General features: G+C 41.5%; 1 protein-coding gene and 1 long non-coding RNA gene across 2 annotated transcripts; both read right to left on the bottom strand.

Annotated features, from left to right (window-relative positions):
* Window positions 1-11220: 11220 nt before the first annotated feature.
* On the bottom strand, window positions 11221-14390 carry LOC133981117 (stonustoxin subunit beta-like). The gene is made up of 2 exons (XM_062420001.1): window positions 14251-14390; window positions 11221-11798 (listed from the first exon to the last, which is right to left on the bottom strand). The coding sequence occupies exons 1-2, from the start codon at window positions 14294-14296 to the stop codon at window positions 11221-11223; spliced, it is 624 nt and encodes a 207-aa protein (XP_062275985.1). The 5' UTR covers window positions 14297-14390.
* Window positions 14391-20781: 6391 nt separating this feature from the next.
* LOC133980088 (uncharacterized) lies at window positions 20782-26415 on the bottom strand. The gene is made up of 3 exons (XR_009925150.1): window positions 26081-26415; window positions 25870-25944; window positions 20782-20884 (listed from the first exon to the last, which is right to left on the bottom strand). It is a non-coding gene; the product is annotated as an uncharacterized LOC133980088 (long non-coding RNA).
* Window positions 26416-26456: the final 41 nt, after the last annotated feature.

The raw sequence follows: 26456 nt of genomic DNA, 5'->3' as shown, positions 1-26456 counted from the left end.
GTGTGTGTGTGTGTGTGTGTGTGTGTGTGTGTGTGTGTGTGAGTGTGTGTGTGTGTGAGTGTGAGTGTGTGTGTTACTGTGTGTGTGTGTTACTTTGTGTGTGTGTGTGTGTGTGTGTGTGACTGTGTGTGTGTGTGTGTGTGTTACTGTGTGTGTGTGTGTGTGTGTGTGTGTTACTGTGTGTGTGTTACTGTGTGTGTGTGTGTGTGTGTGTGTTACTGTGTGTGTGTTACTGTGTGTGTGTGTGTTACTGTGTGTGTGTGTGTGTGTGTTACTGTGTGTGTGTGTTACTTTGTGTGTGTGTTAGTTTGTGTGTGTATAATGCAGCTGATTAGTGTCCTTTTGTTTTTAGTGAATCGTCTTTTTAAAGGTGACACACACACACACACACACACACACAGTAACACACACACCCACACACACACAAACTGAGAAAAAACTGAAGTTATTGTGCTTGGCCCTAAACACCTCAGAAACACATTATCTAATGATATAACTACTCTGGATGGCATTACTTTGGCCTCCAGTACTACTGTAAGGAACGTAGGAGTTATATTTGACCAGGATTTGTCCTTTAATTCCCACATAAAACACATTTCAAGGTCTGCCTATTTTCATCTGCATAACATTTCAAAAATCAGACATATTCTGTCTCAAAATGATGCTGAAAAACTAATCCATGCATTTGTTACTTCTAGGCTGGATTATTGTAATTCATTATTATCAGGCTGTCCTAACAAGTCTCTAAAGACTCTCCAACTGGTCCAGAATGCAGCTGCACGCGTTCTGACAAAAACTAGAAAGAGAGATCACATTACTCCTATTTTAGCTTCACTGCATCGACTTCCTGTAAAATCTAGAATAGAATTTAAAATCCTTCTCCTCACTTTTAAAGCTCTTACTGGTCAGGCTCCATCATACCTTAAAGAGCTTATAGTACCTTATGTACCTACCAGAACACTGTGCTCCCAGAACGCAGGCCTACTTGTGGTACCTAGTATCTCTAAAAGTAGAATGGGAGGCAGAGCCTTCAGTTATCAGGCTCCTCTCCTGTGGAACCATCTCCCAGATTCGGTCCGGAGGGCAGACACCCTCTCTACTTTTAAGAGTAGGCTTAAAACTTTCCTTTTTGATAAAGCTTATAGTTAGCAAGCTCCTAGTTTATGCTGCTATAGGCTTAGACTGCCGGGGGACTCCTACCTCCATGATGCACTGAGCTCCTCTTTCCTCCTCTCTCTCTCTCTCTATCCATCTATATATATCCAATAACATTCATGTACTATTAATGCATTCAGTAACCTACACTTCTTCCCCAGAGTTGTCTGTGCTTTCTGGTCTCACAGGTAATCTGGGCCTGTAGACGTCCGGATGACAGATTCCAGTCCCGGACCTTCTAGCTTCAATGTTTATTTTCTATGTGCTTCTCTCTCTCTCTCCTATTCTTCCTCTCTCTCCCCTCTACCCCAACCGGTCGAGGCAGATGTTCTCCCACTTTGAGCCTGGTTCTGGTTCTGAGGTTTCTTCCTGTTAAAAGGGAGTTTTTTCTTGCCATTGTCATTAAATGCTTGCTCATGTGGGAATGTTGGGTCTCTTTATAAATTAAAACTTGAAGAGTACGGTTTAAAACCTGCTCTATGTGTAAAGTGCCTTGAGATAACTTTGTTGTGATTTGGCGCTATACAAATAAAGATTGATTGATTGACACACACACACAGTCACACACACACACACACACACACACACACACACACACACACACACACAGTCACACACACACACACCCACACACACACACACACACACACACACAGTCACACACACACAGTCACACACACACAGTCACACACACACACACACACACACAGTCACACACACACATACACACACACAGTCACACACACACACACACACACACACAGTCACACACACACACACACACACACACAGTCACACACACACACACACACAGGATGACATCAGCAGAGGTCAGAGGTCAAGCTGCCATCAGGAGGTCTGGACCAATCACGGAGCAGCTGATGAAGCTGGTCGCCGTGGAAACGTTATCATCAGTCTGCAGCTCCTCCAGAGTCCTGCTGTCCACATGGACTTCCTGTTTCACACTGGTCCCTGGTCTTAATGGCCAGGGGTTCCCAACCTAGGGCTGGGGCCCCTCCAGAGGGTCAGCAGATAAATATGAGGGGAGGTGAGATGATTAATGGGAAAGAAGAACAAACTACCCAGCTAACACATTTTGGTTCTCTCGTTTTTTTAACGTTGCAACACAACGTAGTACACTGGTATGAACGGCAAGTTTTTCCTACGTAACCAGAAGGTTATTATGATGTTCCCTGAACGTTTTGGATGGTTAATTGAATGTTTTAAGAAGGTTACCAGAACGTTCCCAAAATGTTTAATTCCCAGCTCCTCCTTTCTGCATGTCCATGTGTCCTCGGGCAAGACACTTAACCCCAACTGCTCCCACTTGGTGTATGAGTGTGCATGTGAGTGTGCATGTGAGTGTGCATGTGAGTGTTGGTCACCACCTTGCATGGCAGCTCATCAATGTGTGAATGTGGTGAATGACCTGTAGTGTAAAGAGCTTTGAGGAGTCGGAAAGTCAATTCACCATTTACCTGATAAAGTTGATGTCAGCTGATGAGCTACACAACAAAACAACAGAAAAACAATAAAATCATAAAGAATATACACGGACGCACATAAAGTTGCAATAAAATATTTTTGACCTCTTTCCATGAAATGATTGTGAACATGTGATTTATTCTTGATAGATAAAGTATTGATCAGTCTCAGTGCACCTGGTCAAAGGTGATTACTGATGAGTATAAATAGGAAATAAAAAGAGGAATGTGTCAGAAAACTAAATTATTCCAACTTTATGGGCGACCGTGTAATTTGTCAAACTAAGAACTTTTCATTAAATTATGTCTAACATTGAATTTTGGTTACATATCCATCAGTTTGTAAATGTGATAGATCAGAGATTAACTGTTAACATTATTAGAGCTGCAACCATTAATCCAATAAGGAGGTCAACTTGTGATTATTGAACCATTTATTTACATAAAACTAAACAGGTGTGGCATAAACCAAACCCTAAAAAATGAATCTAAGTTAAAAAAAAGACTTTCTCAAAATATTTTAAGACCTCATCGTCACTTCAAGCAGTAATCAGCAACACGACTTTTATTATTCATTAACTTCATCACGCATTTAGTCTTTTTCTTTTTTTAAACAGTGGATTTCCTTCTTTAAATATAATTCAACTGAAAAATGAATTAAAAATAAACATAAAAAAAAGATCAACAAGGCCTCTAAAACCTCCAGAACCTCTAAAACCTCCAGAACCTCTAAAACCTCCAGAACCTCTAAAACTTCCTCCAGAACCTCTAAAACCTCCAGAACCTCTAAAACCTCCAGAACCTCTAAAACTTCCTCCAGAACCCCCAAAACTTCCTCCAGAACCTCTAAAACTACCTCCAGAACCTCTAAAAACCTCCAGAACCTCTAAAACCTCCAGAACCCCCAAAACTTTCTCCAGAACCTCTAAAACTTCCTCTAGGACCCATAAAACTTCCTCCAGAACCTCTAAAACCTCCAGAACCTCTAAAACCTCCTCCAGAACCTCTAAAACTTCCTCCAGAACCTCTAAAACCTCCAGAACCTCTAAAAACTTCCTCCAGAACCTCTAAAACCTCCAGAACCTCTAAAAACTTCCTCCAGAAACCCCAAAACTTCCTCCAGAACCTCTAAAACCTCCTCCAGAACCTCTAAAACCTCCAGAACCTCTAAAAACTTCCTCCAGAACCTCTAAAACCACCTCCAGAACCTCTAAAACTTCCTCCAGAACCTCTAAAACCTCCAGAACTGTAACATTTCTCATAATCTGATATTTGTGCACCAGCTGGGATGAATTTTCCCTTTCAAATGTGTAGCTTTGATGTGCTTGCTCAATAGCAGTGGGCTGTCCTTGATCAGAGGTGATACCGGGGTGCTGAAAGGTAGTCGGTTGTGTTTGCTCAAAGGCAGAGGGTTGTGCTTGTCCTCTAAAACCTCCTCCAGAACCTCTAATAACTTCCTCCAGAACCTCTAAAACTTCCTCCAAAACCTCTAAAACGTCCAGAACCTCTAAAACCTCCAGAACCTCTAAAACTTCCTCCAGAACCTCTAAAACCTCCAGAACCCCCAAAACTACCTCCAGAATCTCTAAAACCTCCAGAACCCCCAAAACTTCCTCCAGAACCTCTAAAACTTCCTCTAGGACCCATAAAACTTCCTCCAGAACCTCTAAAACCTCCAGAACCTCTAAAACCTCCTCCAGAACCTCTAAAACTTCCTCTAGGACCCATAAAACTTCCTCCAGAACCTCTAAAACCTCCAGAACCTCTAAAACCTCCTCCAGAACCTCTAAAACTTCCTCCAGAACCTCTAAAACCTCCTCCAGAACCTCTAAAACCTCCTCCAGAACCTCTAAAACTTCCTCCAGAACCTCTAAAAACTTCCTCCAGAACCTCTAAAACTTCCAGAACCTCTAAAACTTCCTCCAGAACCTCTAAAACCTCCTCTAGAACCTCTAAAACCTCCAGAACCTCTAAAACCTCCTCCAGAACCTCTAAAAACTTCCTCCAGAACCTCTAAAACCTCCTCCAGAACCTCTAAAACTACCTCCAGAAACTCTAAAACCTCCAGAACCCCCAAAACGCCCTCTAGGACCCATACAACTTCCTCCAGAACCTCTAAAACCTCCAGAACCTCTAAAACTTCCTCCAGAACCTCTAAAACCTCCTCCAGAACCTCTAAAACTTCCTCCAGAACCTCTAAAACCTCCAGAACCTCTAAAACTACCTCCAGAACCTCTAAAACTTCCTCTAGGACCTCTAAAACTCTGCTGCTGGACCCTCCTGTAAAATAGAAACAATCATGTTAGATCATCTTTTATTCCAACAAACGTAAAAAAAAAAAAAAAGACTTTCTCAAAATATTTTAAGACCTCATCGTCACTTCAAGCAGTAATCAGCAACACGACTTTTATTATTCATTAACTTCATCACGCATTTAGTCTTTTTCTTTTTTTAAACAGTGGATTTCCTTCTTTAAATATAATTCAACTGAAAAATGAATTAAAAATAAACATAAAAAAAGATCAACAAGGCCTCTAAAACCTCCAGAACCTCTAAAACCTCCTCCAGAACCTCTAAAACCTCCTCCAGAACCTCTAAAACCTCCAGAACCTCTAAAACCTCCAGAACCTCTAAAACTTCCTCCAGAACCTCTAAAACCTCCAGAACCCCCAAAACTACCTCCAGAATCTCTAAAATCTCCAGAACCCCCAAAACTTCCTCTAGGACCCATACAACTTCCTCCAGAACCTCTAAAACCTCCAGAACCTCTAAAACCTCCTCCAGAACCTCTAAAACTTCCTCTAGGACCCATAAAACTTCCTCCAGAACCTCTAAAACCTCCAGAACCTCTAAAACCTCCTCCAGAACCTCTAAAACTTCCTCCAGAACCTCTAAAACCTCCTCCAGAACCTCTAAAACCTCCTCCAGAACCTCTAAAACTTCCTCCAGAACCTCTAAAAACTTCCTCCAGAACCTCTAAAACTTCCAGAACCTCTAAAACTTCCTCCAGAACCTCTAAAACCTCCTCTAGAACCTCTAAAACCTCCAGAACCTCTAAAACCTCCTCCAGAACCTCTAAAAACTTCCTCCAGAACCTCTAAAACCTCCTCCAGAACCTCTAAAACTACCTCCAGAAACTCTAAAACCTCCAGAACCCCCAAAACGCCCTCTAGGACCCATACAACTTCCTCCAGAACCTCTAAAACCTCCAGAACCTCTAAAACTTCCTCCAGAACCTCTAAAACCTCCTCCAGAACCTCTAAAACTTCCTCCAGAACCTCTAAAACCTCCAGAACCTCTAAAACTACCTCCAGAACCTCTAAAACTTCCTCTAGGACCTCTAAAACTCTGCTGCTGGACCCTCCTGTAAAATAGAAACAATCATGTTAGATCATCTTTTATTCCAACAAACGTAAAAAAAAAAAAAAAGACTTTCTCAAAATATTTTAAGACCTCATCGTCACTTCAAGCAGTAATCAGCAACACGACTTTTATTATTCATTAACTTCATCACGCATTTAGTCTTTTTCTTTTTTTAAACAGTGGATTTCCTTCTTTAAATATAATTCAACTGAAAAATGAATTAAAAATAAACATAAAAAAAGATCAACAAGGCCTCTAAAACCTCCAGAACCTCTAAAACCTCCTCCAGAACCTCTAAAACCTCCTCCAGAACCTCTAAAACCTCCAGAACCTCTAAAACCTCCAGAACCTCTAAAACTTCCTCCAGAACCTCTAAAACCTCCAGAACCCCCAAAACTACCTCCAGAATCTCTAAAATCTCCAGAACCCCCAAAACTTCCTCTAGGACCCATACAACTTCCTCCAGAACCTCTAAAACCTCCAGAACCTCTAAAACCTCCTCCAGAACCTCTAAAACTTCCTCTAGGACCCATAAAACTTCCTCCAGAACCTCTAAAACCTCCAGAACCTCTAAAACCTCCTCCAGAACCTCTAAAACTTCCTCCAGAACCTCTAAAACCTCCTCCAGAACCTCTAAAACCTCCTCCAGAACCTCTAAAAACTTCCTCCAGAACCTCTAAAACTTCCAGAACCTCTAAAACTTCCTCCAGAACCTCTAAAACCTCCAGAACCTCTAAAACCTCCTCTAGAACCTCTAAAACCTCCAGAACCTCTAAAACCTCCTCCAGAACCTCTAAAAACTTCCTCCAGAACCTCTAAAACCTCCTCCAGAACCTCTAAAACTACCTCCAGAAACTCTAAAACCTCCAGAACCCCCAAAACGCCCTCTAGGACCCATACAACTTCCTCCAGAACCTCTAAAACCTCCAGAACCTCTAAAACTTCCTCCAGAACCTCTAAAACCTCCTCCAGAACCTCTAAAACTTCCTCCAGAACCTCTAAAACCTCCAGAACCTCTAAAACTACCTCCAGAACCTCTAAAACTACCTCCAGAACCTCTAAAACCTCCTCCAGAACCTCTAAAACTTCCTCCAGAACCTCTAAAACCTCCTCCAGAACCTCTAAAACCTCCTCCAGAAACTCTAAAACTACCTCCAGAACCTCTAAAACCTCCAGAACTGTAACACTTCTCATAATCTGATATTTGTGCACCAGCTGGGATGAATTTTCCCTTTCAAATGTGTAGCTTTGATGTGCTTGCTCAATAGCAGTGGGCTGTCCTTGATCAGAGGTGATACCGGGGTGCTGAAAGGTAGTCGGTTGTGTTTGCTCAAAGGCAGAGGGTTGTGCTTGCTGGGGATTGATAACAGTGGCCACTGAGGGCACTGCAGGACGCTCTGAGGATAGACTCACAACATTCTCAGCCTGATGCTGGCATCTTCTCTTTGCTCTTTTCCACAGACGGGTATATTTGGATCTCTTCCTTCCTGAATCCATTCTAAACATAAATAGACAACATCTAGATCAGGGGTAGGCAACCTTTTTGACATGTTGCCAGTTTTAATGTTCTTGTTAATGAGTGTGCCATAATCAACAATAAGTTAAAACCGTAAGTTAAATTATGATACAAAATACAAAAATATAGGAGATAACAGGGGGCAAGACGGGTATATAAGGCAGTCCGGGTTTTGAGGGGGGCAAGAGAGTCAAGCCAGCAGGATAAGGAGTTGCAGTGAGCAGCCAGCCTATCAAAAAGGGTGTTGGGATGAGCAAAGGCCAGGTGGGTTGTTATGAAGTTGGTTATGGCTGGTGTACTAACTGTCTTGATGGTCCTGTATGTGATGGTCCATGTTGTGAGCTGCCAGGGAGACAAGAACAGTGAAGAGGATAGCATGGTGGTCAGACAGAGCAAGGTCCAAGCACTGAAGATGGGAGGAGATTGTGCTGATGGAGTACACACGGTCCAGTGTGTGGCCTTTGGTGTGGGGGGGACCTTTAACATGCTGTGTGATATTGAAGCAGTCCAGTAGGCTAGTGACAGGAATTCAGAGCCAAACAAGCAGTTGGTATCGTCCACATGACCCAATAATGGTTATGTCATCAGGTTATTGGAAGGTTTTGGGAATAAATGTTAGATATATAAATAGTTATATATATAAATAGTAAGTTAGATAAATGTTAGATATATAAATAGTTATATATATAAATAGTTAGATATATAAATAGTTATATATATAAATGTTAGATATATAAATAGTAAGTTAGATAAATGTTAGATATATAAATAGTAAGTTAGATAAATGTTAGATATATAAATAGTAAGTTAGATAAATGTTAGATATATAAATAGTAAGTTAGATAAATGTTAGATATATAAATAGTTATATATATAAATAGTTAGTTAGATAAATAGTTATATATATAAATAGTTATATATATAAATAGTTATATATATAAATAGTTAGTTAGATAAATAGTTATATATATAAATAGTTAGTTAGATAAATGTTAGATATATAAATAGTAAGTTAGATAAATGTTAGATATATAAATAGTAAGTTAGATAAATGTTAGATATATAAATAGTTATATATATAAATAGTTAGATATATAAATAGTAAGTTAGATAAATGTTAGATATATAAATAGTTAGATATATAAATAGTAAGTTAGATAAATGTTAGATATATAAATAGTAAGTTAGATAAATGTTAGATATATAAATAATAAGTTAGATAAATGTTAGATATATAAATAGTAAGTTAGATAAATGTTAGATATATAAATAGTAAGTTAGATAAATGTTAGGAATAAATGGAACAAAATCATTTGTAAAAGTCTTGCTAGCAGACTTTAGCTATGTAACAGATCATTGCTCTGTGTCCATAACAACGTGCGATCATTTTCATTCAGAGGAATAAACTTAATCTTTAATTTAATACAATCATATGAAAAATGTAATAAGCAGGATAATACAGTGAGTTGTTTATTATTGAAGAAAACCTCTTCAAGGGGGATGAAGACCTCTGTGCTTTGCATCAGGATACTGATCCTAACCCTGATCATCCTGTCAGGATCTTTATCCTCCAGAGTGACCACAGACCACCTGGCTGTGCATTATCCATTACAACCTGTCCATTAAAGATAAAACAAACCAAATATGACCAGAGGGCAAAAACATTGTTGTGCTGCCCCCATCCACCCTCAGGGATCACATTCATTACATAGAGTATCAGCTGATGCCATTAGGTGGAAGTTACATGTTGCCTGTAACTGTACTGAATAGGTAACAATTCTCTTTTGTTGCTTTTTCAATCAAACTGCTACATAGCCATCAATGATGATGTGTGTGTGAGGTGGAGAGGAAGAGGAATTAATAGAATAGAACTTATTGATTCTCAAAGGCAAATTCAATTGCTTTGTAGCTCAACAAAACGAATGATGTATTCTGATGGCAGTTCGTATGAAACATTTCCAGAATCTTTCAGTTCTGCAACGTAGCTGGATCAGTGGATCTCTGCCTCATCACTTCCATTCCACCAAGGCGCTATGAAGAGGACCAAGACCCACATCCATCTTTCTGTTTTATGTTGCCTCCCCAGCAGACTGCAGCATGGAACAGTAGATGTCTAAGGATCTGAGCCTTTGTCCTTTTCTGTAGAGTGTATCTATGTTAGGGGACCAGTACAACTTGTTGTCCAGGTGATCTCCCAGATATTTGTATGTTAGCATTACCTCAATATCCACCCCACGAAAGTTCATTGGCTGAAAAAGGAGCTTGGACTTTTGGAAATCCACCATCATGTCCTTTGTGTTTGTGGTGTTCAGTTGGAGGCAAAGGTAAGTATGATTATATTGTGGGGAATGATGCAACATTTGTATTATTATTATTTTTGTATGGCAGATGTGTAATAACTTCTCTTGGTGCAGGAACCTCTGGGGAAAGTTAGAAAATTACCCTCAAATAACGTTACAACTATCATGTTATTAGAACGTTTTAGGAATGTTATATCAAAACCGTCATTTATAGAACTTTCTTAGAACGTTGTGGGAAGGTTTCCCAAAATTCTACCAAATGGGAACTTTAGGGGAACATTGTAAACATTACTTTATAAAAACGTTATTTCATCTGGTTATTAGAACGTTTTGGGAACATTTATACAACGTTCTTAAAATGTTCTTTAGGGAACGTTCAATAGAAAACTTGTTGGACCAATCACAGAGCAGCTGATGAAGCTGGTCGCCGTGGAAACGTTATCATCAGTCTGCAGCTCCTCCAGAGTCCTGCTGTCCACATGGACTTCCTGTTTCACACTGGTCCCTGGTCTTAATGGCCAGGGGTTCCCAACCTAGGGCTGGGGCCCCTCCAGAGGGTCAGCAGATAAATGTGAGGGGAGGTGAGATGATTAATGGGAAAGAAGAACAAACTAAGTTCTGATACACTAATAGTTTCAGTTTTTGGACTTTTTGCTGAAATATTGGATCATTTGAACATTTATTGAAATGAAAGCATGTGAGAAGTTTAGAGGGAAACATCAGTATTTGGTGGAGCTGTTAACAACTCATAGACATCTGAGATGTGAGCCGACTACACACTGCTGTCTGGTTTCATCTTTAACAATGTGTTGTATTATAAAGCTTGTTATATTATCCATTGTGTCAGTAAAGTGAGGAAGCTTTCAACAATAACACCATGAATAGTTTTTATTGATCATCAGATAAAATACAAGCACAAAAACACTGTGGGCTTCCACAGCTGGACAGATGTTATTAGATTAAACATGAATAGAGCTGCATGCTGCTCATTGGATCCTGACAGTAACAACAGCAGAGTCAACTGAGACTAATCAATGAATCATGTAGAAGGAAAAATAACTGAGTGTTTGAGTCTGAGACACAGATCTGCTTCACAGTGCAGAGTAACCATCATCATCAGAGCAGCTCAGACTCCAGGACTGATCATTATATCCAAACCCACCCTGCTGGTGTGAAGAGGTACTGCAGCTCTGTTTAACCATCTGTGTCTCATTAAGGGTCAGTGTGATGCTGCTGCTCCTCTCTGCTCCTCACTGCTCCTCTTTACTCCTCTCTGCTCCTCTCTGCTCCTCTTTACTCCTCTCTGCTCCTCTCTGCTCCTCTTTACTCCTCACTGCTCCTCTCTACTCCTCTTTACTCCTCTCTGCTCTTCTTTACTCCTCTTTACTCCTCTCTGCTCCTCCTACAGAGACACTGAGGAACCATAGTAGTAGAACATAAACCCAGCACACAGAGGATCAGTGAATGTGGTGTTGAAGGTGTGGAGGTGGATCAGTGAGTCAGAGGAGACTCTGTAGAAGGACAGAGTGCCAGCAGGACAGTCCACATACACTGCTACTCTGTTAGAGACAGAGGAGGAGGAGGAGGAGGAGGAGGAGGAGGAGGAGGAGGAGGAGGAGGAGGAGGAGGAGGAGGAGGAGGAGATGGGTGTATAGTTGCTATTGTGACAGACATAGTAACCACCATCAGAGCACCTCAGACTCCAGGACTGATCATTCTCTCCAAACAAACAGTCATCACTGCCTCCTTTCCTTCTGATTCTTCTGTAACTCACTGATATATTAACGTCTCCTCTCCACTCGACCTCCCAGTAACATCGACCAGTCAGAACATTTCTACACAGCAGCTGAGGTAAGGGGTCAAATCTGTCTGGATGATCAGGATATGACTGATGCTCCACATGTGTCACCTTCCTGTTGTTATCAGACAGTTTGAGTTTTCTGTTCATTGTGTTTGGATCCAGTTCCAGTTCACAGGCATCTGATGGAGAGAACGAGACACAATACAGCTGCAGTTTATCATCTGTTGATTTATTAACTACTTTACTGAAACCATTCAAACTTAAACCATCTCCATGACAACTGAGACCCTCCATCACTGAGGAAGACCATGAGATGTGACTGAAAGCTTTGGACATACAGAGTAAGTGGACCTTTAGATGAGAATGTTTTTCAAAGTGAAACTTGATTCCAGCTGCGTCTGATGTTTGTCTGAATGTAAATTCAACAGTTCAGGTCATTATATAATATAAACTGTCCAATAAAACAATATACTAAACAAATAAAACATGCTGAATGTCCATGGCTAACTAAGGGTTTAATAAATGAGACTTCATAACATATAAAACTCAAAAGTCAGAAAATAAATATAAGAAGTATAAAAATAAGTGAAGTAACATGTTGAGGGCAAGAAAGAAGGAGTACTATAGGACACTATTAGAAACAAACAGGCAATATGAAGGAAATATGGAGCTTTCTGAACAGTATTATTAAAAATGGATCTCAGAAAATGAGTTATCCTCTTATTAAATACATAGGAACGTTATGGGATTAGGGGAGAAGTCTTGGTTTGGATTCAAAGTTATTAAAGTAACAGACAGCAGTTTGTGAGGTTAGGTGACAGTTGCTCTAAATGTTTGGACCTGCGGTCCCACAGGGGTCAGTATTGGGACCAACATGTTTTATGACATATGTCACATATCAAAGGTATTGAAGCTTGTTCTTTCTGCGGATCACACTCATAGTTTTTGTTCGGGTGATGATTAACTACAAGATATGGTAACCATGGAAATGATCAAACTAAAAACCTGGTTTGATAAAAATAAATTGTCACTAAATTTGAATAAAACTAAAGTAATGTTGTTTCACTGCAGAAGAAACAAACAAGTAAAAATACAGATAGATGGTGTGAATATTGAACAGGTTACTGAAAATAGATTTGTTGGGGTCATAATTGATGAAAAGCTTTGTTGGAAGGCAAACATTAAACATATACATCCCAAAAGGAGCATTGCAGTATTAAGTGAAGCCAAACAGGTCCTGGATTATAAAGCGCTTCACATTTTGTACTGTTCACTGGTCTCACCATACTTAAGTTACTGCGCTGAAGTTTGGGCCAATAATTACAAATCTAATGTACAGTCATTGTTTATTCTTCAGAAAAGAGCAATTTGCAACATCCATCATGCAGAGTACAGGGATCATTCAAATCCATTATTCTTACTGTCTCATTTACTGAAGTTTGCTGATCTGGTGGAATTTCAAATAGCTCAAACAATGTACGAAGCAAAAAACAACCAACTGCCTGCAAATATCCAAAACATGTTCAGTGTAAGAGAGGAGGGCTACAATCTAAGAGGTCAGACTTATTTCTAAACTGTTAGCGTGCGAACGATGAGGAGGAACTTTTGTATTTGTGTTTGTGGTGTGAGGCTATGCAGCAGTCTAAATGTGGAACTGAGGGAATGTCCAAACATTAAGATTTTTATAAAGAGGTACAAAGAAATGATCTTCAGTAGGTATAGGAATTAAGATGCTATTATTATATATGTATATTTATATGTATGTGTATTATATGTGATTTGGTTGTGTCCAAAAATGAGTGGATGACAATGGACTTGGTCCTTTGTGTACTATTATTTATATTACTTTGAGTTAATGGTGATAATATTTATGAAAGTGATGATGATGATGATGATGATGATGATGGTAATAATAATAATGATACTAGGACTAGATGATAATGGTGATATAGACGTAATGACAGTGATAATAATATTAATGATAATATATTTCTATATACTACACAGGAACACAGGTACAGAAATGTAAGTTGTGAATTAGAGGCAGGAATTAAATAAGTGTAAACTTCATCCTGCTCCTTTTCAGGCTCAGTTACTGACAGAAGAATGTCATTGTTTGCTTCTTTTATTTGTTTCATTCTTGGTTGATTTGCTTTTTTCCTTTTGGATTTGAAATTGTTCGTTTATGTCTGAAAATAAACATTAACACAAAAAACAAAATTATGAAGTAAAACGTATTAGCTTGTAAAATGCAGCTGTTAGTCTCTCAGCAGTGTATAGTGCTTAATGCGCCATCTATTGTCATGTTTAGGTATTGCAGTAACTAACAGATTACAGTGAAATCAGGAATTAAGACACAATAACTAAAATATATATGGTGGTGTCTCTTTTTAAGCACATTAACTTATTGGTAACTTTACTTTAACTGTTGGTAACTTTAGGTGATGTGAGTGAAATGGACATTTAATCATGTGTGATTATAATGTTTTATTCCTGTCTCTGTGGGTCAGAGATACCATACTGGGACACACCAGGGAACACTTCTCCTTTATAAACTACATAGTTAGTGCCACCTTGCTGCTGAAGGACTGTTCTCAAAGTTCTCATGAATCAAACTGAAAACACACTCACACTTCCTCAGACCAGGTTTCAGTGTCTGCAGTCCACCATGGTCCATCCTGGAGGAAGAGACAAAGACACAATCAGCTTCATACACCTTCACTCATATCCACCATTAAACATGAACCAGAGTCCCTCAGTTAGTCAGAGTGTCTGTCCATCTGTCCATACCTGAGAGTGTCAATCTGTCTGTCCATACCTGAGAGTGTCCATCTGTCTGTCCATACCTGAGTGTCCATTTGTCTGTCCATACCTGAGAGTGTCCACCTGTCTGTCCATACCTGAGAGTGTCCACCTGTCTGTCCATACCTGAGAGTGTCCATCTGTCCATACCTGAGAGTGTCCACCTGTCTGTCCATACCTGAGAGTGTCCACCTGTCTGTCCATACCTGAGAGTGTCCAGTCTCCAGTGTGGATCCTCCAGTCCAGCAGACATAAGTTTCTCTCCTGAGTCTCCTGGATGATTGTAGCTCAGGTCCAGCTCTCTCAGATGGGAGGGGTTGGAGTTCAGAGCTGAGGCCAGAGAAGCACAGCCTTCCTCTGTGATCAGACATGCTGACAGACTGAACACACACAACAGTTCATCTAATGAGATAAACAGTATTTTGTCTTTCAGGCCTTTATGTTGACACTCAGCGCCCCCTGCTGTATGTTGGTGTCATGCAGATACATTTTATTTTAGTAGGAGAGAAAGCACATGTTCCTGCTGGAGGCTGCATTCTGATTTATGGTGAAGAAGAAATGCCTTTAAAGTTAAATATTGTTCCACAGAATATCTAAAGAAGATTTCAGAGAAATTTACTGATGTTTTAACTTAGTTCTTATTTTTCATTCCAACAATGTTCACTGTGTGATCACAATCATTTAATTAGGCAACTTAATATCTTCCATCATATTGTAATTTAATTTAATTCAGTGTTTAAACATTTAATTTGTATTTTACACAAAAAAGTTAAATGATGAGAAAATCTGAAACATTTCCTGAGCAGCAGATCTGCTTTTTATGTTCACCTGCATGTAGAGAACATGACAGTAATTCTGTGTTATATATTTTCTGTTATTCTTTCCATTATATTAGACTTTCATGACTTAATGCTCATTGAGTCTTTATTGAAGATTAAATGACAGAAACATAAATCCTGCCTCACATGTTGGTGTGGAAGGAGTTTTACTTACTGTATACTTGATGTTACATCACTTCAGCTCAGACAGTACACTCAATCTTTTTATCATAAACTCTTCATGTGAACTAAAAACTGAGGAGAAGCCAAAAATATGACTTTATATACACAATAATAAAACTGACCTGAGAGTTTCCAGTTCACAGTGTGGACTCTCCAGTCCAGCAGAAAGCTGCTTCACTCCTGAATCCTGCAGGTTGTTGTTACTCAGGTCCAGATCTCTCAGACTAGAGGACTGGGAGCTGAGAACTGAGGACAGAGCTGCACAGCTTCTCTCTGAGAGGTTACAGTCACTCAACCTGGAGAAGAATCAGCAGAACAAAAGAATTGCAAACATTACTTTTCTTCATTGAGCAAAGATGAAACTACATTAATCTGGATAGTTCTGTGTGCACCTACAGAGCTTTGTTGGAGGCTTTGACCACTGGCAGCAGCCTCAGAAGAGCCTCCTCTGAAGCAGAGTATTTCTTCAGGTCAAACACGTCCAGATCTTTTTCTGATGACAGTAAGATGAAGACCAGAGCTGACCACTGAGCAGGAGACAGTTTATCTGTGGAGAGACTTCCTGATCTCAGGTACTGTTGGATCTCCTCCACTAGAGAACGATCATTCAGTTCATTCAGACAGTGGAACAGATTGATGCTTCTCTCTGCAGACACATTCCCACTGATTTTCTTCTTGATGTACTTGACTGTTTTCTGATTGGTCTGTGAGCTACTTCCTGTCTGTGTCAGCAGACCTCGTAGGAGAGTCTGATTGGTCTGCAGTGAAAGACCCAGAAGGAAGCGGAGGAACAAGTCCAGGTGTCCATTTGGACTCTTTAAGGCCTCGTCTACAGCTCTCTGGTAGAAACGTGCTGATTTGCCTCCGAACACTTCAGACCAGGATGTTGTTTGCTCTTCTGCCAGCAGATTGACTCCAGACTTGATGAATGTCAGATGGACATGAAGAGCAGCCAGAAACTCCTGAAGGCTCAGATGGACGAAGCAGAACACCTTGTCCTGGTACAAACCTGTCTCCTCTTTAAAGACCTGTGTGAACACTCCTGAGTACACTGAGGCTGCTCTGATATCGATGCCACACTCTGTCAGGTCTGATTCATAGAAGATCAGGTTGCCTTTCTGCAGCTGCTCAAAAGCCAGTTTTCCCAGAGACTCAATCATCTTCCTGCTCTCTGGACTCCAGTGTTGATCTGTCTCAGCTCCTTCATCATACTTGATGTTCTTCAGTTTGGACTGAACCACCAGGAAGTGGATGTACATCTCAGTCAGGGTCTTGGGCAGCTCTCCTCCCTTTCTGCTTTTCAACACATCCTCCAGAACTGTAGCAGTGATCCAGCAGAAGACTGGGATGTGGCACATGATGTGGAGGCTTCGTGATTTCTTGATGTGGGAGATGATCGTGCTGGCCTGTTCCTCATCTCTGAATCTCTTCCTGAAGTACTCTTCCTTCTGTGGGTCAGTGAACCCTCTGACCTCTGTCACCATGCCGACACACTCAGGAGGGATCTGATTGGCTGCTGCAGGTCGTGTGGTTATCCAGAGGCGAGCAGAGGGAAGCAGTTTCCCCCTGATGAGGTTTGTCAGCAGCACATCCACTGAGGTGGACTCTGTAACATCAGTCAGGATCTCAGTGTTGTGGAAGTCCAGAGGAAGTCGACACTCATCCAGACCGTCAAAGATGAACACAACCTGGAACTCTTCAAACCTGCAGATTCCTGCTTCTTTGGTTTCAGTAAAGAAGTGATGAACAAGTTCCACCAAGCTGTACTTTTTCTCTTTCAGCACATTCAGCTCTCTGAAAGTGAATGGAAATGTGAAGTGTATGTCCTGGTTGGCTTTGTCTTCAGCCCAGTCCAGAGTGAACTTCTGTGTTAAGACTGTTTTCCCAATGCCAGCCACTCCCTTTGTCATCACTGTTCTCATTGGTTCATCTCTTCCAGGTGAGGCTTTAAAGAAGTCTTCTTGTCTGATTGTTGTTTCTGGTCTGTCTGGTTTCCTGGATGCTGTTTCAATCTGTCTGATCTCATGTTCGTCATTGACCTCTGCAGTCCCTCCCTCTGTGATGTAGAGCGGTGTGTAGATCTGATTCAGAAGGGTTGGGTTTCCTGCTTTAGCGATCCCCTCAAACAGACACTGGAACTTCTTCTCCAGGTTAGACTTGAGTTTACGTCGACACTTTGCAGCACGAGTTCCTGAATGAACAAACAACAAATGAAATCAGTGAGTGGATCCTACAGAGAGTCTAGAAATCTGAACATGTAAGTGTGTCTGTGTAGTTTTTCCTCCTCCATCAGTTTTATTCAGCTCATCAGTGGAGGACAAACAGCCTCTGATCTGATGCAGATGTGTGCAGCATATTTACAGCAGAGTTTGAAATATAAACCTCTCCCATGTTGCCTCCATTTCCTCTCCATCATGTTAAATCTGTTAAAATCCTCTTACTGCTCTGCAGACGCTCAGCCAGCTCCTCCTGCTTCATTCTCCTCAGGAAGTGCAGTGTGATCTTCAGAAATGCCTCTCTGCTGCTCCTCCTCTGCTCTTCCTCCTCACCGTCCAACACCTCCTCATCCTCACTCTGACTCTCTAAGCATTCTGGGTCATCTGGACTCAGACCCCTCTGGACTCTCTTCAGCTCGTTCTTCACAAAAGTGACGATGTTCTCCTCCAGCAGCTGGAACAGAAAGATAAAGTGAACATTTCATTTAAACTGGTAGAACACAACATGTGATTCATGTGTCAGTCTGAAGGCCTGCTGGTCTAAACAGAGCAGCATGGACACTGTTAGGACCTGAATGCTACTTTACTATTTCATCTGTGGTTGATGGAGTTAATAGTAAAAGGTGTGTTAGTACATGTACACACCATAAATATGGAGTCCAGCTGTGTTTGATGCTGCAGTGCAGACTGATCACTGGGAACCTCTGAGCTCTGCTGCTGAACTCTGTGGAGAAAACATCACGTTTAAGGACATTTAATGACTCAAATCTGCACTCAGCTTATTAAAGATGTTCTGTCATGATGACTAAATGAACTCCTGTAAATGCTGCTCTGATTACTGGATGTTAAATTCTTACCTTCCATCAGCAGGTTGTCCATCTTTAAACTTAATACCACGACCCATAGACCGGTCACTCTTCATGGACACACAGCTGGGTTCAGGAGAGTCTGCTCTCTGCTGCTGCATCCTGATATGAATAAAGAAGTGAAAAAAACATGTAGTTAACACCAAAGAACTGCTGCCCAGCTTCACCGAGTCTCTACTGTCCAGCTTCACTGAGTCTCTGCTATCCAGAGGGAGCACTCTCCAACACCCCCTCTAAGGAGTCCAAGAAGGGTGGATACTCTGAACTGTGGTTTGGACCATAGGCACAAACAACAGTCAGAATCCGTCCCCCCACCCGAAGGCTACCCTCTCGTCCACTGGGGTAAACTCCAACATACAGGCACCAAGCCGGGGGGCAATAAGTATTGCCACCCCTGCCTGGCGCCTTTCACCACTGGCAACTCCAGAGTGGAAGAGAGTCAAGAAGACTGGTCCCGGAGCCCTTGCTATGCGTTGAGGTGAGGCCGACTATATCTAGCCTGAGCTCAGGATCCTTCCCCACCAGAGAGGTGATGTTCCTCGTCCCTAGAGCTAGCTTCTGCAGGTCTTTGACGCCCAGCTCACATTGCACCCGACCCCTTTGGCCCCTCCTACTGGTGGTGAGCCGACGGGAAGGGGGTCCCACGTTGCCTTTTCGGGCTGTGCCTGGCTCCAGGGGGGGGGGGGGGGGGGGGGGGGGGGGGGGGGCGGTGACCCACGTCCAGGCAGGGGAAACGAAGAACCATTTATTGTACTCATCATAATGGGTCTTGTGAGCTGCACTTTGTCTGGTCCCTCCCCCCGGACCTGTTTGCCATGGGAGACCCTACCAGGGGCATAAAGCCCCCGACAAATGAGCTCCTAGGGTCATTGGGACACGCAAACCCCTTCACCACGATAAGGTAGGGAGGGGCCCAAACAGCCAACCAACCATTTTTAAGTTCTTACCTTCCATCAGCAGGTTTTCCATCTTTAAACAGAATAGGAAGACCCATAGACCAGTCACTCTTCATGGACACACAGCTGGGTTCAGGAGAGTCTGCTCTCTGCTGCTGCATCTTGATACGCAGGACGGTCCTGTTGGTGGAGCTCACTGTCCCGTGGGAGGAGGGTATAGAGGCTGCCAACGAGCGGATGGGGTCTAAGTATACAGATCTGGCGGCAGAGTGCAGGGAGGCAGGCTGGGAGGCCATTACGTGCCCCGTCGACATGGGGTGTCAGGGATTTGTCGACTCCTCAACTGCTCGCCTACTCTGTGACATGGGATGCACAGGAGGGGGGCATCAGAAAGCCATCAAAGAACTGGCTGAAGAGGCGGAGAAAGGCGGCTTCTGGCTGTGGCTAAGGAGGAAGCATAGGAGTTGGGGGCCGGACAACACCTAGGGCATCAGCAGGGGGAGATCCCTGCCATTGCTCCGCCACCAGGAGATGTACTGGGGTTAAAGGAGCAAAACATCCATGACTGGTGGTCCCCAGCTGATGACCGGCTTAGGCCCTCAGATGTGTTCATAGGAGCAGACCAGCATAAAAGGCACCTAAGGAGGTGCGTCAGGTAGCAATGGCCAGCAGGTAGACCATCAACCTGTATCATGATGAGATGCTGTTCCTGTTCCTCTTGTTACCTGTTCCTGCTGGTTTCAACCTTATTTGAACTGCTTTCCCTTCTGTCTGTAAGCCTGTCTGTTGGTTTCTGAGCATTAAAGCTGTTTCCATTTAACCTGTCTGTGGTGTTTGTGCCTGGTTCACCTGCTCCGCCCCACATAACACAGGAGGTTTATTCAGCCCAAACAGCCAACCAACCATTATGAACTTCTTACGTTCCATCAGCAGGTTGTCCATCTTTAAACGTCATAGGAAGAACCATAGACCGGTCACTCTTCATGGACACACAGCTGGGTTCAGGAGAGTCTGCTCTCTGCTGCTGCATCCTGATACAAACAAACAACAAATCAAAGAGTTTAAAAAGATGAATGTTGAGCAGACTGTCAGCAGCTGAAGTTTTAGAAGCAGAATGAAAATCAGTAAGAAGACAGTGGATGAGAAACGTTCTCCTGTTCATCAAAATGTCATCTGATGAAAGATGCTGTCTCATCTTAGTTGATTAGTTGACTAATCAGTGGTTGAGCTCTTTGTTAACTCACAAAGTTAGTAGTTCATTCTGAGTTATTGTGACTTATTATTCAGTAGTTGAGTGTCAGATGTGACAGTGAGTGTGAATAATGATGGTGGAGTGATGTGAGTGGAGAACAGTGATGGACAGTTAGAGATCCTCATCTCACCTCTGAGCTTTGGTCTGGCTGTCATGTTCCCCACACAGAGAGCTTTTAGAGGGAGGGACTCCCTCCTCTCTGTCCTCACACTGATCCATAGCAGAGAAACACCTTCACACAAACACAACAACATGCTCATTCATTACAACCAGCTGCACATCACACAGGTCTGCACTGCTGTCTAACATCCTGTCATTATTCATTCCACCACCAGATGGAGCCAAAGTAACAAACTATTTAAAGACTTTCACTGAGCTTTAATGTTTAATAACTTAGTTTCTGAATGTTCCACTGACTTTTCATTTGCCTGATTAAATAACTGAATATCATGAATGAAAAGATGTTTTCAACAGTATTTCTGTCACCTTCTTTTAACACATTTCATAGTATATTATTATATGGCTTTTATTACCTGTTCATCACTAACCGTCCCACCTGTGAAACAAACTCTTTCTGTTGTAACTGTGGATTAGTTATTATAATAACTGTCATAATGTTTGTCAGGCTCAAGATGACTGAATGAGGCGACCTTTGATACGACCAATTAAATTAATCAAACCCACATTTACTGACTTTAAGAAACAGTTTTACACAAACAACAGTCAATCACTTTAGTCTATTTATCTAAAGTTTAGTACAATGAATGTCATCGTACCCAAACCCTTTAACAGCCAGGTTCAGTTGTTGGGCAGGGTGCTGAACCATTTGAGAATGACCCAAAAGATCTTATTTTCCCTGAAGGGAAACTTGGCTTGCAGACGGGTTAAAAATAAACAACTATCAAAAACATCTAAAAGACATAATCACATGACAGACCAATCACAAGCAACAATCAAGTCTGGCTGAATTGAAACCACTAAGAAAAGAATGTAAAACTGTGAGGGTTATCGCTCTGGGGACAAAGGAGGTTCTGGTCCTGTTCTAGAGGGGAGAGAGGTGTCTTACACAGTCTAGTACAGACCTAGCTTTTATTAACCCTAACCCTTACCAGCTACCTTCACAACGTGGCCCACTGACTGAAATGCTACCAAACCAGGCGATGAAAGAAAAAGTCAGCACAGATTCAGTAAAACACTTTTAGAAAAGAGACATCAGTTTCTTGTCCACATTAAAAGAAGTAAAAACGTTGTCACATCACATTTTAACTTATTATCAACCACTGTTCCCAAATACTTATATTGGTCAGTGAACTCTATTTGATGTATGTGTGTAGGGTTGAGCAGGTTTGGGTTCTTTCAAGGTAAGGAGGTTTGTGTGTAATATGTAAAACAACACATATCAGCAGTTACCTGGATGATTCCTGCCTTTCTGAAACGCCTCTGTTAATGAAGGTGTGTTATCTGTCTGCTCTCTCTCCTCACCTCGTTTCTCTTGTACCTCATCATGACTTTGGTCAAAGCCGTAGCAGGACTATTAAATACCGAGGTCAAAAAGAAGACCAGAACTTGAGTATCAGTTCAGTGTAATCCATGATGTTATGTTGCTTTCTTGCTGTGCATGTCTCAGTCATGGTCTCTCTTGTGCTCCAGTTCTTTCTCATCACTTCCAATTCTGCAACTTAAATCAACTCTGTTCCTATTTCATTATTCTACAACTTCCATTGTTGCATATTTAAACATTATAACTGCAATATATTATTTTCTTTGTTTGTTCTTAAAATGAGGAATGAAGCAAAGCATGCTGGGAGAAAAGGGCTCGACCAATGAATGAACAGTTTGCAAAATATGGTCAAGTCCAATTCACAAAAGTAGAAAACTCTACTGCAGTAGATATTGAATTGGAAACCAGTTGAAAAGATTCCCGGTGGATTTCAAGACCTCACCTTTAGTTTAGCAGTGGTATCTACGTTGATGCAAGGATAATTATCTCATCGGCTATTTTCACTTCACGATGAAACTAAACTTCAAGAAAAAAAAAAATACCGAGGACCTGAGCTCAGTGTCCTCAATGGCAGCTACGGCCATGACTTTACTAGATTTGTGGTATTTGCCACCTGCATCCTCAACCCCCTACCTGCATCCTCAACCCCCCTACCTGCATCCTCAACCCTCCTACCTGCATCCTCAACCCCCCTACCTGCATCCTCAACCCCCCCTACCTGCATCCTCAACCCTCCTACCTGCATCCTCAACCCCCCTACCTGCATCCTCAACCCCCCTACCTGCATCCTCAACCCCCCACCTGCATCCTCAACCCCCCTACCTGCATCCTCAACCCCCCTACCTGCATCCTCAACCCCCCCTACCTGCATCCTCAACCCTCCTACCTGCATCCTCAACCCCCCTACCTGCATCCTCAACCCCCCTACCTGCATCCTCAACCCCCCTACCTGCATCCTCAACTCCCCTACCTGCATCCTCAACCCCCCCACCTGCATCCTCAACCCCCATCCTCAACCCCCCCACCTGCATCCTCAACCCCCCCTACCTGCATCCTCAACCCCCCTACCTGCATCCTCAACCCCCATACCTCCTGACTCACTGTGTGTGTGTGTGTGTGTGTGTGTGTGTGTGTGTGTGTGTGTGTGTGTGTGTGTGTGTGTGTGTGTGTAATATGTAAAACAACACATATCAGTAGTTACCTGGATGATTCCTGCCTTTCTGAAACGCCTCTGTTAATGAAGGTGTGTTATCTGTCTGCTCTCTCTCCTCACCTCATGTCTCTTGTACCTCATCATGACTTTGGGTGGGAGTTGTTTAAATGCTTTACTAGATTTGTGGTATTTGCCACAGTATCTCAGTTTTGTCACATATATCACATTTTGATTCGGTGCTATTGTAACTTATTGTTTAGTACTGAGTGTTTCTGGGCAGACAGCTTAGAGTCATTTTATGTTTCTTCCGGTTTAGTATTTACAGTGTATATGTGGGGGGTTTTATTTTGGAGGGGTGGAGCGGAAGTGTATGTTGTGTGCTGCAATGGACGAAAAAGGAGAAGTGAAGAAGAGTAAAGGAGCGCACGTCCTGTTCAACAGCTCCGTGTTTTATAGTCTAAACACAAATAACTCCACACAACGTTTCAGACGGAGTATTAGGGCCACGTGAGGAAAAAACATTTAAACATTAAAATGAAATGTGGAGAATAAAGTTGAAATATCCTGCAGACTTTAATCTGAGCGTGTCAGTGAAACCGGCTCCTAGAAAACTTAAACCAAGAAACCTAAAGATGATCAAATCCCACAATCCCACAGTTTGACCTGTTTATAACATATATATCATGTTTCCAGATCTAAATCTAAATGAGTTTAACTTCCACTTTAAGACTGAAACACTGAACAATAAACAAGATCATTGTCTGATATTTAGTTTTTATGCAGGATGAACTTGATGAAGTCGCAGACCTGAAGAGACTGGAGCTTTATTCTCATTACACAGAAACACACATGGAGAAAGTCCACGTTACACCTTCTCCCTCCTAAATAACAGTCACTTCTTCACATTCATGTGTATTTTTATTTATTATACACAAAATGTATTATTGCATATTACTGCTAAACAGCTGTTGTCTTGGGAACATTAACAGCTGTGGTCAGTTATGGACTAGTAACAGAAACTCTCATCCTCTAATCATCCTTTCTTCCTCTATCTATCCTCTCTTCTATCCATCTTCTTTAAACTCCTCCCTCCATCTTCCTCTTGTTCCATCTATCCCCAACCCAGCGGCTCAACTTACCCCAGAGCTACCATTGTGACTTTATTAGTCCCCACAGCTAACATGGTGCACTGTTATGCTAGGTTAATGACCTCATGTTGTAGCTCATAGATACCACAATTGATTTATAAAACACATTTAAAATGATCTATTTTGGTCACACATCATAAGCAAGTATCCACTGAAATACAGCAACCAGTGTTATACTAGAAACACACAAAAAGGACATCTCTGAATTTATATGGAGCTCATAACTCCTGATGATTTAGATAGAGCTCAAGAACTGCACCAAGCTTTAAATAATGACAAGAAAAGACAAAGAAAGTGAAAGTAAAGAAAAAGGATCAGAAACAAAGGCCGTACTCTAACCAAACTGTGACAAACTATATTCCACTTGGAGATGGTCCTATAACAATAAATATAAAATGAGGCTAGAATCAGTGAGTTTAGTGTCCTGATACCGATATGGATGCTTTTACATTTTAAATCAAACCAAACAAAAAGAACCAATAATACTCGTCAGTGTTGAGCCTGAACGCGTTCAACGTGAACTGATCGTTCTGTATTTCTGCCTGATGAACGTTATTGTGAACGCGTTCATTCTGGCGTTAGTGAACGGCTCTCTCTCACAGTTTAACTTGGTTCAAGAGAGAAAACCCGGCTAAAACACACCGTAAACAGCCTTAACATGTAGCGGGAATAAAACCCAATCTGGCAACAGCAGCCAGCACAGAGTCGCACCGCCGCATGCGCCATCACAATGCGAAGCATGGAGGCAAAAACACATGAAGGCAGCAGAGCAGCTCTACCTCAGACCATTAATACAGCATCTTCGTATGATTACTGACAACTATTTACAAATCAGACGCATAGTTTCAGTGTTAAAACTGATCAAATAATTGCTGTCTGTGGTTCTATATGAGCTGTGGCAATCATTTAGAAAAATAATAGCTCGCAGCAACAGATTGGAAACAAAAGAACTATGAACTAGTTCAACATGTTGAATTATGAACTATGAACTGAACTAGTTCATTTTAAAATGTGTGAACTGAACTTTGAACTAGTTCATGTAGGAAGTGAACTTTCCATCACTGTCCGTCGCACATTTCTGCAACCAGCAGCTGAGTTTGTTCCTGTGTGTCTAACTACAGCCGGTCTCTGAACATTATATTAGATTTAATAATCTGATGAAATGATTATTTAAAGATGAACTATTAGGATGGAAACATGTATATTTAGGTATCGATCCGCCATCACTAATAACTAGCAGCCAAACCAGCGGCCTGCTTAATGTCGTGATGACTGATCATTATATCTGCAATCAGTTCTCTGGAAAGCTTCATTACAGTGTGCATATACGGAGAGATGTCTCTGCTTTCTACAGGGTTAAATACATTTCTCACTTTACATCATATTCATCATATTGTTATTAATACACTGCCTACCTCTTCCTCGCGCTGCTTCTCTTCCGTGTTTGCAGACAGGTGAAAGAGAGAGAGAGACGTGACGCTCCTCTGCTTCTGAAGACGGAAACTCAAGTTAAACAAGATCAATACAACAAGTAACAGCGAAACATATTTATACCAATAAATCACACAACTATACATACTATCATTTTAAAAATACACGTAACTTATTGAAATCAAACATAAGTACCAAAGACAAATCACCAGTGTTTGTCTCAGCTCTTCCTCTTTTGTCTTCCTCTTCCTGGGTTTGCAGGATCTGCGTGTTTTAGTGTAAATAAATATGAAATGATGGTCTGCTTGCCTCTGATTTACTGTAACACCATAACACACTATTAGAAGAACAAGCTGTATATGTGAAATAACTCAAAGACACATTAGCTTTTATTTAAGCTGCATTTTGACACTTTATCGTTTATTCTGTATATTTGTGCTCATTTAGTTTTTACTCACAATTAATGCTCAAGGAGATACTGAGACTTACTTTACTTTTCTTTTCTTTTAACACTGCCAAAGAATGAGATCAACCAATAATAACCTAAATAAAATAAAAAGTGACAGATGTA

This window comes from Scomber scombrus, chromosome 5 (assembly GCF_963691925.1).
Source record: "Scomber scombrus chromosome 5, fScoSco1.1, whole genome shotgun sequence".
Taxonomy (NCBI): domain Eukaryota; kingdom Metazoa; phylum Chordata; class Actinopteri; order Scombriformes; family Scombridae; genus Scomber; species Scomber scombrus.
The sequence above is the reverse complement of the archived record's forward strand: the minus strand, read 5'-3'. Positions and strand labels throughout refer to the sequence as shown.

Coding starts and splice junctions, on each gene's coding strand:
- LOC133981117 (XM_062420001.1), bottom strand. CDS start 14,296: ATGGACCATGGTGGACTGCAGACACTGAAACCTGGTCTGAGGAAGT. Junction 11,799..14,250: donor GAAACCTGGTCTGAGGAAGT/GTGAGTGTGTTT, acceptor TCTCTCCATCAG/ATGCCTGTGAACTGGAACTG.